This window comes from Panicum virgatum, chromosome 1K, assembly GCF_016808335.1.
Source record: "Panicum virgatum strain AP13 chromosome 1K, P.virgatum_v5, whole genome shotgun sequence".
NCBI classification, from domain to species: Eukaryota; Viridiplantae; Streptophyta; class Magnoliopsida; order Poales; family Poaceae; genus Panicum; species Panicum virgatum.
Genome location: NC_053136.1, coordinates 38209235 through 38223066, shown reverse-complemented (window position 1 = coordinate 38223066; position 13832 = coordinate 38209235). Strand labels below are relative to the sequence as shown.

The 13832-nt window shown below is 44.8% G+C and overlaps 1 protein-coding gene across 1 annotated transcript; it reads left to right on the top strand.

Moving 5' to 3' along the window:
• Positions 1-10595: 10595 nt before the first annotated feature.
• LOC120706114 lies at positions 10596-13351 on the top strand. Its single transcript, XM_039990691.1, has 5 exons — positions 10596-10806; positions 10946-11019; positions 11705-11840; positions 12212-12523; positions 12862-13351. Exons 2-5 carry the CDS (start codon positions 10970-10972, stop codon positions 13141-13143), a joined length of 780 nt encoding a protein of 259 aa, XP_039846625.1. The 5' UTR covers positions 10596-10806; positions 10946-10969; the 3' UTR covers positions 13144-13351.
• The last annotated feature ends 481 nt before the right edge of the window (positions 13352-13832 follow it).

The following is a 13832-nucleotide window of genomic DNA, read 5'->3' as shown; positions in this document are numbered from 1 at the left end:
TCCAAACAAATTACTCATGTAGATATTATACCTGGGAAAAGGAGTTAGATAACCTTTCCCCTGTCCAGTATTCCATGAAGTTTAATAGAAACAGACCACAAGACACACTACAGGCACAAAATTATAAAGTTTAGAGTATATTATATATATTATTATTATTATTATCTAGGTAAAGAATAAAATATATAATAAAGTAGCCATCAGTCTGCATCCTATGATGAAACTGCTCAGCAATTGGCCATGAAGACACGTCAAGGTCAGGCCACTTGCAAGCCGTGAACTTCACGCCATTTTTTAACGCAACATCAATCTGTTTCTGTAGGCCTTCCAACTGTAATTGTTGAAAAAAATCAGAGACGTACAAATGAATGCAATGTCCTAACTTAGCTTCACCATAAATTAATACTCACAGCAAGAGTTAGATCATCACGACACATTAATCCCACCGAGTCGAGGACTTGTATTTGACGTTTGTTGGCATTGATGACAGCAAGGTACCAATGATATTTTTCAATATTTATTGGAATAAAAACCTGTTGATGCCAAACACTATATAAGAGATGACACAAGGAAATCGATAAGCAAGTACAAGCACAAAAATAAATAATAATTACCATGTCATGAGCGACATATTTTTTCACCGTTTCCACTATAGGGTCCTCTTTGACATTTGGAATAAACTTGTCCTTATTCTTACCATCACGGTGTTGAATAGCAAAAATTAGAGTATTCTCTAGGTGTATCTTAGATTTTCCCCTGCACAGCAGATGCTTTTCAGCCCTAATGAGGTATATGTACGCGTTTATAACCTGCAATTAAATGAAGACTTTTGTTTAGAATCACCATGCAAAAATATAGATATGTATAACAACACACACTAAATTTTTTTACATAAATAATACTTACATCTCCGTTCAAGTACTCATAAGGGCTGAGAAGACATTTAAAGCTCTCGAATGTAACAAATGCGTCATCAACTCTCACAACAAGCCGCTCATCATCGTAGCCACTGATTGATTTGATAATAGCATCATCTTCTTCATTGCAGGTGTAATCTGCATTGGATGGAAAACTTTGAGATAGTGACAGCACGGATGATAGCGACAATATAAAAATGTAGAATATAAAAGTTTACACGTATACCTTGTTCTTTGATTACACCGATGAAATTTTTCTTAGGCTTGTTGTGCCGAGAGACTCTCGTATCTTCTAATGACTGCGTCGAATTGAGTACGTCGTCCAGGTTCTTCTCATTCTCTATATCTAAATTCATCTGACTATCACGTGCATCAATACTATCACGCGCATCAAATCACTTCATTTGATGGTATCATGCTTTGGTCGAGGATGGATCCATCTGGAGCGCCCGTGTTGGGTGTGGAATCTAGCTTTTCTGCATCCTCAGGCATGTCCAGAGTTGACTGAGTGTCGGGTGTGGAAGAAACCAGGTCGACATGTGCCTGTATCATCTCCTCCTGCATTTCCTCCTGCATGTTTCAACCAGGCCGAGGTCGGGGAAGGCGGGCTCGTCGAGGATCCTGACCCCAAGGCGAAGCTTCTGCAGTGGCTCGCGGTGGCGGAGGGGCGGCGGAGCGGCCGAACCATGGCGGCGCAGCACCTCTGCGGCTCCGACTCCGACTCCGACGGCGGCTGTGTACCTAGGGTTTGTGGCGGCGGCTGTGGTGGAGATAGGGTTCAGGAGGTGCGGTTGCGGGCTATTTATAGGGCGGCTGCGGGTTTTGGCGTGCGTGCTCCGGGCGCATGCGCTGCGCGGAGATCACGGACTCGGCTCAGGCGCGTTCGCGTGCGGTGCGCGGTGAAGATGGAGCTGGCAAGCGGGCCCCAGCTGTCAGCGACGCGCGGCGAACGGCAACGCGGGCAAGCGGAGGCAGGTGCGGCGGGTGCGGCGGCGTCGGGAGGTAGCGGGTACGTCTGATGAGCAGAAAAAAAAAGGGAAGTCAGCAGCGGGTACGCGGGCGCTGAGCGGTGAAAAAAGTTCGACATTTTGTGCGGAATCATTTTAGAAATGTCGAAACTATGAGTCTCCAATTCTTTCGTCAAACCTCTAGGCCTGGCAGGTGGGACCTCTGTGAGGAGTAAGGTGGGCCCAATTTTGGTGAGAAATGGATTCAATTCTTTCATCCTTTATAGTATAGATTTAGTCCATCTTATTAGTACACATGTTTAGATGGACTAGTACTAAACTTTAGCACTTGATCCAAACACTCCCTAAATATATGTCCACTACTATCGTATCCTACTGAAATAATGATGAAAAATTCTTGATATTTTTTCTAAAATATGTCATTATGTCCACTATGATCCTGAAAAAATTTGGTATGATTCCAGTGAAGTAATTTTATATTATATGGGCTAATTTACGAGTAAATACATGATATTTTATCGGGGGAGGGCACGTGGCAGTGGCTCAAAGTAACTTTACCAAATATTCGGGAATTGCAATGTTTTAGTTCTAATTTAATCAAGTTTCTTCTGCTCTATTTGAGTAAATATGTAGAGCGCTCCTGCAGTTGTAACTTAATCAAGTTTCCTCTTTGGTTAGAAAAAATGATAGTCTCACCAAGTTTACCATGGCTAATTCATTAATTGGTTATGCAACACCTTGGTTGCCTATTTCAACCACAATCGGGATGATTTGGATGACTTGCAAAAAAAATTCCACACTAATATGAGAGGAATTCTACTTGAATATCAATAAGGGAGTCTTGTCATAAATAGTACAACGATTGAAAAAAATATTTAGTGCAAACTACATGAAAACCTATCTAAATAGCATACTTAGAAGTTAAAAAAATAAAATGACTTACATATGTAGTGCAACCACATACAATATTTGTAGCATAAGTTGAGATGCAAACTCAAAATATAAAATTCATACAAAATGACAAATTTAAAGTGCACATTATTGGGAATTTGTTTTCTAGGACACATGCATATGAATTTTATCATTTTCATATGAATATACAAAACAAGTTTGTATCCCAACTTTTGTAACAAAATGTATCCACGTGTGCACTATGGATGTGCACTATTTCAAAAAAAAAAGAATCGAAACTTTGAAGTAGCCTTTAGAGGCTGGGGGGGGGGGGGGGGTCATGTTTCCACCGAAGAGGCGTTTTTTTCTGACGGATCGGAAAAATCAAATAAGACATCTGCAACAACTTGATGGGAAAGTTCTGAAGTGGATGGCGTGTGGAAAATTAATGTGGATGACGCTTTCTGTGTGGAGATCATGAAGGGAGCTTGGGGCTTTATTGCTAGAAATGCATCAATCGGGGGAGTAGGATGCATTGAAGTGGTGAAGCATGTGCTTTTGCGCTGAGGCTCATGCCTGCATTGTTGCTCTGAATGCAGCGTCGGACTTGGGGATGCAAAATATTATGCTAGAGACAGATTCACAAGTCTTGGTGAGAGCGCTATAGACGGAGGAGCATGATCGGGCGGCTGGAGATGTGCTCTTCAGAGAAGCAATATTTCTTATGGCTACCGTGTTTACTTTGGCTACTGTGGTTCATGTTTTATTTTTGTAACATTGCTGCTCATAAGAGCATCTCCAGCCCAAGTCCCCAAACAGGCCTCCATCCCATTTTTTAGAAGTTTTAGGCTAAAACTCAACTCCAGTAGATGCCCTATTTGGGCTCCCATTTTGCATGGGCCTCCAAATTGAAGGCCCAAGCCCCTGGAAATATAGGCCTCCCATTTCCAATAAACGGATCGGCTTCTCCTTCTTCCTGCTCGCGACGCCGCCCCTCCTTGCTCGCGTCGCCCCTCCCTGCGCGGCCGCCCTCCCTGCGCGCCGCCCCTCCTTGCGCGCGCCGCCCCGCCGGCCGACGCCCCCAGCACGAGGCGCCGCCCGCCACGCCGTCTCCGCCCGCCGCCGCCCGCCGCCGTCGCCGCCAACCACCGCGCCGTCTCCCACCGCGCCGTCGCGGTCGCCCATCCTTCTTCTCCATGGACAGATCCACGCCGGCGTCCCGCGCCATCTCCGGCGGCGGGCGGCCTCCCCGTCCTGCGACGGCTCCCCCGAAGAAGATGCGACGTCGTCCGTTCGTCGCACCGCATCCCCGTCCTACTGCAAATCCTCCCGCTACCGGCCTTCCTCGTCGCCAAGATCTGCCATCTCCCGCTGGCGGCCTACCTTGTCAGCTCCCCAACGATGCGCTCGTTCCTCCACGCCGTCACACATCCACCTTCACGGAGCCTCAAGGTGCTTCACCACCATTCTCCACCACCGCCACCTTTGACGCCCGCAGCACGACATCATCGCCAGTACTCAAGTACGAGGCCGCGGACGACGACTTCAGATCCACCCCAATAGTTGACTGGACGCCTGATTTCTCTGCAAATGTAAGTCAATGTTTACTCTGCGCCTTGCTTCTTGCACATCATCAAGTAGGCAATGAATGTTTTCTGAATATTGCTTGTCAATGTTTTCTGAACCTTGCTTTTGGTCATGGACTGAAAATCATGTGGTGAGTGAAGCTCTGCACATGACTACATCAACTCACCTTTTCATGTAGGGAGTACTGAAAATTATGTCCAATCTAAATGCAACAGTGAATAAATCAGAGTCGATCTTTCTATTTTTCTGTTGCCATTGTATATTAGGTCTACTGCTGCTACTGTTTCAGTATCTATATTGCAGCACCCAAAATGTGGCACAAGAATTCCAGTGCTTGCCAAAGTTCTAATTGCATTCAGTAGACATGCTTATTTGTTTTCCTTTCACAGTGATGCTGTATTATTTCCATATGGACTATTGTTACGCCTGAAACTATCAACCTTGGAAAGTGATTATTTACCTTCGTATCTGGATTTTCAGACTGCTAACTTTACGAGTGCCAACTTGAGAGGAGCTAATCTTGAAGCTGCCAATCTCAAGGTAAATTGAATTTTCTTTAACACGATTTCCTAATGTTCTTCCTGTAGAATTGAAGCAAGGGGTACAATGATAATCATTCAGTTTACTTGGTCACTGAATGGACCATTCTGAGATGTTTCCATAGATAGCTGGTTTACTTGGTCAGTTCAGCATTTTGCTTTACTAGGACAGTTACTAGACACCTACTGTATCATTCAGTTTCTCAATGTGAATTTCTCAATAGTTTCTGTCTGCTGCAGTCCTGAGATCTGCCATGGCCCAATTTCAAGGAAGAAATGCAGTTAGAATAAGAAGCTGTGAACTGTTGCCTGTCTTAAATTAGTGCTGCATTTTATGTCTAAGTTAGAACAATATTTGGTTCTGATATTTTCTCTTATGCAGGACCCAAGGGCTTCTACCTCCCAGTCTTTCACAAACATGATGACACTGGACGACGATAATGCAGTGGAATTACTGATGGCGTCAGATCCCACTCCAAGTAGTGGCGGGAAAGGAGTATCAAGGCGAGGCAGCGGCTACATTCAATGTGAAGATATCCAGCTTTGCACATCTTGGATGAATATCAGCAATGACCCCATCGTCGGTAATGAGCAGCCATCAAAAACTTATTGGAATAGGATTGCTGATGATTTCCACCAGAACAGAGACTTTGATTCCAATAGGTTTGCTAATTCTCTCGAGCATCGAATGGGGATCATACTGAAGGACTGCATGCTGTTCCAAGCATGCTATGAACAGATCGAGCGCCGTAATCCCAGCAGCGTCCCGTACCAAGAACATGTACTTGATCTCTGTTGCTGCTGCTATATCTTGTCATTGCTTTATATATATTCCTTCTATTGCCGTAATCCCAGCTGCTATATCTCTGTTATTGCAGATGATTGAAGCTCAAGCAAGGTATGCTAGAGCTTCAAGTGGAAAAAGTTTCCAACTCGTCCATTGTTGGCTCAAGGTGAGACATTGCGAGAAGTTCGCATCACTGAGACAAAACAAGATGCCGAGTAGAAAGCAAGACGCTGCACCAGAGGGAGAAGAACAGCAAGAGGCCAGCCAAGGCCCTCCTTCCAAGAAAGCCCGACCTCTGGGTAGAAAGCAATCCAAAGACAAGCTAAAAAAATGAAGGAGATGACGAGTACAAGGATATGATGCAAAATTTGATAGTAATGAAGGCCGAGGAACATAAGATGAAGAAAGAACGATGGGACAAAGATATGGCGCTCGAGCAGCGTAGGCTACAGATGGAGGAGCGGCTGCTGCAGTGGGAGCAGGAAAAGAAGATCATGTTCTGTGACATGACTACCATGGACGCTCATCAAAGGGCGCATGTCTTGGCGAAGAGAGCTCAAATAGCAAAGGAGACAAGTGCTGCTGTAGTTGATAGCACCGGTGCTAGTGTGGGCGACAGCGGGGAGAGCGTAGTGTAGGCGATGCTACTAGTGCTTGATAGCATGCTATCTGAATTATTTGTGTTGTAATGTACTAGTGCAGGTATTTGAACTACTAGTGCTTGAATATAATGCCATGATTGAAGATCACTGAATATAATCACTTTTAGGAGATCACTGAAGACATCTTTAAATGCCATGATTGAAGATCTGACAACTGATAGATTGTTCTGAATATAATCAGATTGTCTGTAAGTTACATCTTCAGTTTCATCATGACACTTTAGAACAGGTATGTTGATTGGATCTAGCAATATTTGTAACCAAGAGGACCCTGAAGAGCATGTAAGAACTTCACTGTCTATTATGTGCAACTTCCTATCGCAACTGAAATTCATGCCTAAAGGAAGAAGCATGCTGAGCAATTATTTACCCATCCACAGAGAGCCTTGAAAGTCCATAGATTTAACTACTGCCTGGTGCTGGTGTTTTTGATACTGAAAGGCGTAGCATTTGAAGCTGCTGTAATTCAGAATTCTTCAGAAAAACATATGTACTTGTTAACAAATGTGCAGCAGCAAGAGAGTCATATGTTAGTGACACCAAACTTCGACCATCTTGCATATTCAACAGCTGCTGGTGTAAGCTGAATGAGCAGAAACCTATTTACAGCATACAAAGAAGCATATAGAAAAGTTACAGGACATATTGATGAGAAAAACTGGGGATATTAAACAGCTGAGTATCAACTAAAATCCCATTAATTGAGGTAACTTTTACAAAGAAAATTAACTCCACCATCAGCATGGCAGAGTATCAGACCCATGAGTCAACAACACACTTCATTATCAGTCACATTTACAACACTGAGTAGATTTTCAAACTGAGTAGATAATAAAAAGATTCTCATTTACAACACTTCATTATCAAAGGATGACGTCTTTTCTTGCTGCTTGTTGTGCCCTCTGGAGTACCCCCAAAGCGCGGAGGCGCTTGTGTTGTCGTCGGTGTTGTTCAGGTGGCTACGGCCCCTGTCGACCCTGCTGAATTCCTGGTTGCTGCTGTTGGGTATAGAATCTGAACAGTCAACTTTGTCCTCGTCGTCGAATAAATCGAACTTCATCTGTGTGTAGATCTTCTTGATCACATCCTCCATGGAATTGATGTACCTGAAAAAGCATTGGAGATTTCACTTATAGACTGAAGCAGATCCCGATTCCCAACCAACACAATCAGTTTTTAGCTTTACATGGCAGAGATATACTTGCAGTTGTAGAGGACAGAACTACAGATACTATTTTGCCTTAAAGCATAAAACTTGCTTATGGCAAAGGAAGCAGTATGAAATATGAATGTGCACTATAGAAGTGTGCAACAAATTAAAATGAATTTGTGCTTGACCTGATACTGGACTTTTCTTTCAAATAAATGGCAGATTTGCACTTTTGCTGTGCATAAATGAAATTGCCTCTCCTAGGATTGGTAGAAAGTTTAACTTTCAGTGCACCGTGCATGAATAAAATTACATGAACTCCAACACTAAAAGTCACTAATATTCACAAAGATAGTCTCTAGTAAACAACATTGGGATGTTGAAAGCACACAAATTAATCGTATCATGACTTTATGGTCTTTTCAGCATACTCAAGAATACTATCAGACTGAAATGAATCCCCTTGGAGATTGATATCAATAAACTGCAAAAGCGAGCAGATCTCTTTTATCATTTTCTGCTTTGAACCTTCCTCTATAGCAGATCCAAGTTCATGGCTCATTTGTGCTCACGATCTATAGGTACACAAGAATGTGAAGAATGTCACTTCATTAAAGACCAAACGAAATCACACAAACCTGTGTAGTGGATGACGAGACTCGTGGGGCCTGCGGCGGCGGCGCCGCTGCTGCTGCTTGCCCCTGCGGCGGGCTCAGCGGTCCAACGCGGGGGCCGGCGGCGGCGGCGACGCCGCTGCTGCTGCTTTGCGCCTGCGGCAGGGTCGGCGGCCGGGCACGGGCAAGGCATCGGGGGCGGCGGGCTCGGCGGCCGGGCGACGGCGCGATGGGCAATGCGTCGGGGGCGCCGGGCTCGGCGGCCGGGGACGGCGCGACGGGCGGGGCGCCGATCTTGGTGGCCGCGGGACAGCCAAGGCATCGGGGGAGAACGGACTATCACTGCCAGCGGGTCCCACAAATTTGCAGGCCGAAATTTGAGAGGCCCACTGGAGTTGGGCTTTGATTTAGGGCCTCAATTTTTACAGATGGACTCCTATTTAGAGAAATAGGGGGCTGATTTTGAGAGGCCCACTGGAGATGCTCTAAGTTGACTCGCTTAAGCCGGCCTCAGGACCGGACCATCCGATTGTTTGGTTGGATCCCTCCCTGATTTTATAAACAACTTGTTGGCTCGCGATTCTTCCGAGCCACAATTTTCTGAATAATGCCGCGAGACTTGATCAAAAAATAGGAAAGGTCTGAAGTACTAGAAAAAAAATGAGGAGGGAGGGGGACATATGTCCATATGTCTCACGAAACGATGAAACTGAAAGTTTGTCTATCACGAATCTATGGTTTTTAGTAATGGTCCGATGATGAATTTTTTGATCGAGCCATCACAACATATGACTTGTGTCGCGCGCTACTATGTCTCTATGTCTGTGGTTGCGAAGGTGGTCCATGACTTTCTCGTACCATGACTGCAGAGCCGCAAGCGCCCATCCACCCAAGCCACTTGACGTCTTGCCATTCTGCCTCTTGATCCAAGCACATATCATGCGCTTGCTATCAGCTATAGATAGTTTTGCCGGCTTCTAAGTTTAGGAGTCACATTGTGAGGTAAGAAGTTGCATAAAAAAAAACTACGCTCATCCGGTTTGCTTCCATAAGTGCATATTGCTCCGAAGTGTGTGATATTACAAAATAAGTTATATGGGTAGGCAAAATCATAGAATACCTTTTGGGTATGGAATGGATCGTCCCAACAACCACGTAGTGCCTAGAGGCTATAGCTAAGAGCAGTGTTGCTCATGGAGTGAGAGAATCAAATTTTACACACTAGAGCGTTACACATTCGTATGTGTCAGATACTGAAATTGCCCTCCCAACATAGTTCGAACCATAAGCCACACAAATAGATACAATAATCGAAGCAGTTGTCAACTTTGGTATTAAAGTGGCTAGAAAAGAAGCACTTGGCATAGTTTGAACATTTAAGATATCTCCATTGTTTAACACATGACGTAAGCTAATATGGGACCAGACAACTTCAGTTAGCATGACAAGTTTATTCCGTATTCAGCTCGTAGTATTAGGCTCACCAAGCCAAAACGTGAAGTCCAAATATTTTTTTTCACCGCACGCACCCAATGGGTCATTGATAGGCTCACTCCAAAATTTTACCAAAAAGAATATATATTGGCTTTGTTTGTTTTAGCTTTTGGCCGATTTTGGAGGTTTAATTTTAAAAGATCTAAAAATCAGATGGCTCGTAGAATCGAGAATCCACCTGATTATGGATTCTTGATTATTCTAAATTCTGAGTCATCTGATTTTTGAATTTATCAAAATCGAGTCTTCAAAATCGGCATAAGCTAAAACAAACAGAGCCATCATGCATAACTAGAATTCATAGAGAAATACACACGCGTAGGTCTGGATTCATAGATAATTATATCAACACATGAAATTTCCCCCAAAAAAAAGGTCAAACCTTATGCCCTCAGCTGTCGAACCACAAATTTCAGCCTGTGCAGAAAATAAATTGGAACCACGGCTTATCCGTCTGATGATATGTATAAACACAGACGCCCGTTCTTCACATTACTCCACTGGCACGCGGGGCCCCGTTTTCTTGACCCCATGCGTCAGTAGCACGAAGTCGAGGTGCGGGTGTCTTTTTTTTTGAGTTAGAGGTGCGGGTGTCTCTACTCGAGCACGCCGAGCTTAAGCTTGTTTAAAGGTCCCTGTTTAAAGTGCCGCCACCCCGAGGACCGCGCGTCGCGCGGGTGGTCAGCTCGCCAGTGAGTGAGCGGCCGGCGCGAGTTCGAACTCGCGTGCCTCACCGCGGGAACAGTATTTCCCGAATAATTTCCAGAAGGCCTCATTCGACCGTGCATTAGCACATGTGCATGCAAAAAATAAAATAAAATACAAGATTTAGATCTTAGCTTAGTCGTAGGAGGTGTTGTGTGTGGTGTGCGTTTGCTGCTGTGTTGTGTGTGGTGTGCGTTTGCTGCTGAGTTCAGAATCTCAGATACTACATCATTCCAGTTAGGGCCTCTAAAAAAAAAAGTGCCGCTACCCCAAGCCCTCAGGGACAAGGGAGTGGACAGGCACTGGCCTCGGTGCGGAGCAGAGCACGCGCAATTTCAAAACTCGAAGCGCGAGCGAGCGAGAGCAGGAGAGAGACATGGAGAGGGCGGTGCCGGTGCGGAAGACGCACGCCTCGACGGCGGGCCTGCTCGCCTGGTCGGAGGAGGGCTCCGCCGCCGCGTCCGCCACCCCGCCTCGCGCCCCTGACTCAAGGTGACCTCGCCACCCACCCACCCTCTGAGGAGAGCCCGTGGAGTCCTCGTTTTCGCGATGCGGCTGGGCTGAGCTCCATCCCCTTTCCGCCGCCAGCTTTCGGGCCCACTGACCGTCGTTGCTTCCCTGCCTCCCCCAGCCGGCCGGTGGGATCACGCCCGCGATGTTCGGCGCGCCGGTCGCCGAGCACGAGCCCGAGGATCTGAGCAAGAGGTGAGCGATTCGTGCCCTGATCCGCTCGATCCGCGCTGGTACCCGTGTCGCGCGCTTTTGCTTGGGGTTCCGTGTGTCTTGCTCTGCTGGAGTCTTCAGCTATTTTTAGCACTAGAACACTTGTACATTTGTACTGGCGTGGACAAACATGAGTTGTTGCTCGGGTCCAAATCTGCAGTGCTGCTGCTGTATGGCACAGAAAGTGGAGGTCAGCTGAGAAAGTGCCGGCCGATTTGTACTTGCGAGAAGCCATGATTAAGCTGATTATGGTGGGGCATCTGGTGTTGGGTGCCTTACTGCCTTGTAGCTGTAGCTATGGCACATTGGCACTAGCGTGCAGATTTGCAGTTCTGCTGTGCTAATAGCAAATTACAATATTTTTTTTTCTGCTATGCTGTTGATTTGAAATGTTAGCGTCTTCACGTTCTTTGTTTGCAAATATTTCTTTCAAGTTCGCCGGTATCATGTTAGATCATATTAGTGAATCTATATGAAGTTCAATTGACATGAAGACTGTAGTGTGTAAAGAAAATATACCCAGTCAGCCCATGTTTCCAGATAGATAATTCCTTTTCCTCCAGCATATATGAAGGAGACAATTACATTGTATTTTAAGAACATTTCATTTATCGTAGTTCAAACCTTCTCAGTCACCTCTGCAATACTTACTTCATTGGATATATAGGAAAATGTGCTCTGGCTCAAAGATGAAAGAGATGACTGGGAGTGGAATATTTGCTGCGTCTGGTGGAACTGATAATTCCGAGTCTGGTTCTGGTGCAGCAAATCCTTCTCACAAAACTACTTTGAGGATGTATCAGGTATGTGAATGCCTTGCTTGCTGCAAATAGTAGCGAGTTGCTATTTCAATTAGTTAAGAGTGCCTTTTATCATCATTGTGGTAATCGAATATTTTTAATGCTCTGAAAACATTCACATGTTTACAATTAGATATTCAGATTACTTGAAATACTTGTCCAGTCACAAGCACCAAACTATGCCACGTTGAACTTAGCGTGTCTGCCTATGTGTCTCCAATACCTATTTCTGATAGAAATATTTTTTCAGTTCTTCTTTGGATATTTATCTGAGAATGCCTAGTGTTTTGCTGTGACTATTTTCGGATAGCATCTTCTAAATGTCTCAGGTTGAATTCTATATATCTAAATTATGTCTTCTTTTTTCATAACAGCAAGCTGTAACTGGCATGAGTCAGATAACATTAAGTGCAGAGGGAAGTGTGTCCCTCAAGAAGCCATCCTCATTGCCTGAGGTGGCCAAGCAACGAGAGCTTAGTGGCACCCTGGAGAGTGAAGCTGCTTCTAAAACGGCAAAGCAGATCTCAGAATCGAAGAGCAAGGAGTTGAGTGGGAGTGATATCTTTGGACCACCCCCTGAGGTTCCTGCTAGGCCCTTGGCTGCTCGTAATCTGGAGCTGCGAGGAAACTTGGATTTTGCACTTCCACACACAAGAAGCATTCACACATCAGTTAAAGTATCCAATGTAAGAGGCTCTTTCCATCTTAAAGATTTTTTTCCTTGCGGGGATACTGTGAATATTCACATTACTTCGTTAGTCACCAAAGTTCAAGCTCAAATTTTACACGCGCGCGCGCAGAGAGAGAGAGAGAGAGACTTGAATTTTTCTTGTATCATAAAGTAATGATTTTATTGACAAGATGAGGTTGTCTTTTATTCTAAAAACATAATTTATTAGCTACTAAGGAACCTTAAGTGGCCCGCTGTCTACACTACAACAATTTCTGGATTTCTTTTTAAGTACATTAACTTGCTTGCAGCCTAAATAGACTGAACTTGCTTTGATAATCGGTGCATATGCAGCCTGCTGGAGGTCGGAGCAACATCGTTTTCGGCGAGGAACCAGTGGTCAAGACAGCAAAAAAGATTCACGCTCAGAAATTCCACGAGCTGACTGGAAATAACATCTTCAAAGAAGATGCTCCCCCTGGCCCTGAGCACGGCGAAATTGAGGGAGATGAATGGCAGCAACATCTTCGCCGACGGAAAGGTGGCTTCCCGGGACTACTTTGGCGGCGTCCGGAAGCCTCCTGGTGGCGGCAGCAGCATTGCGTTGGTCTAGGATCTCATCTCATCAGTCTGTAGCAGCCAGTGTGGCAACCAGACAATGCTACTGTTTTTGCAGCATTGCATCACTCTTGGCTTTCACTCTAGATGAAGCATAACTTTATTCTGGCGTGTGTGCATTTTTAACTTCTAAATTGGTTGTGTTTAATTAGCGGACCGCTTCTGTTAAGCTACAATTGCGTGTGCCGTGTGCATTTTGAATAGGGTAGGCCTACATGCTGCTTCACTCGTCTTTCATCTTTCTGTGCAAGGTTGTGCGTTCAAAGAAAAAAAAAGTATACGGAGTTATAATAAATGGAAAAGCACAGCAAATCATAATGCTACATCGTTGCAACACAAGTTGCATAGTTTTAGAGAAAAATGTAGTTATATAAAGCTAGAAAGATCTAGATAACTAACTCTAGTAACCAAACTTTTAAAGCTTACCACCAGGACCAGAGCTGGAGTTAAACTCAGCACGAATGTTTGCGTTTATCTCAGTCAATTATTGTCAGTCTCAAAATTTACTGTCTCAATATCTCGAAGGTACTCATAGAATAGTGTGCGTGCCTGCTTCCATATGAGTGATGATTGTACTTGGTCTATGTAGGTCCTTCGTTTATGCTCTGTTTTCACACAAAAAAAAGAACCTTAAATATAGCAAGTCATCACTAAGGCCAATCCCATTTGGGCCTATTTCAAAATCGGTGGGTTCACTCGCCCCCGGC

Coding starts and splice junctions, on each gene's coding strand:
- LOC120706114 (XM_039990691.1), top strand. CDS start 10,970: ATGTTCGGCGCGCCGGTCGCCGAGCACGAGCCCGAGGATCTGAGCAAG. Junction 11,020..11,704: donor CCCGAGGATCTGAGCAAGAG/GTGAGCGATTCG, acceptor TTGGATATATAG/GAAAATGTGCTCTGGCTCAA. Junction 11,841..12,211: donor CTACTTTGAGGATGTATCAG/GTATGTGAATGC, acceptor TTTTCATAACAG/CAAGCTGTAACTGGCATGAG.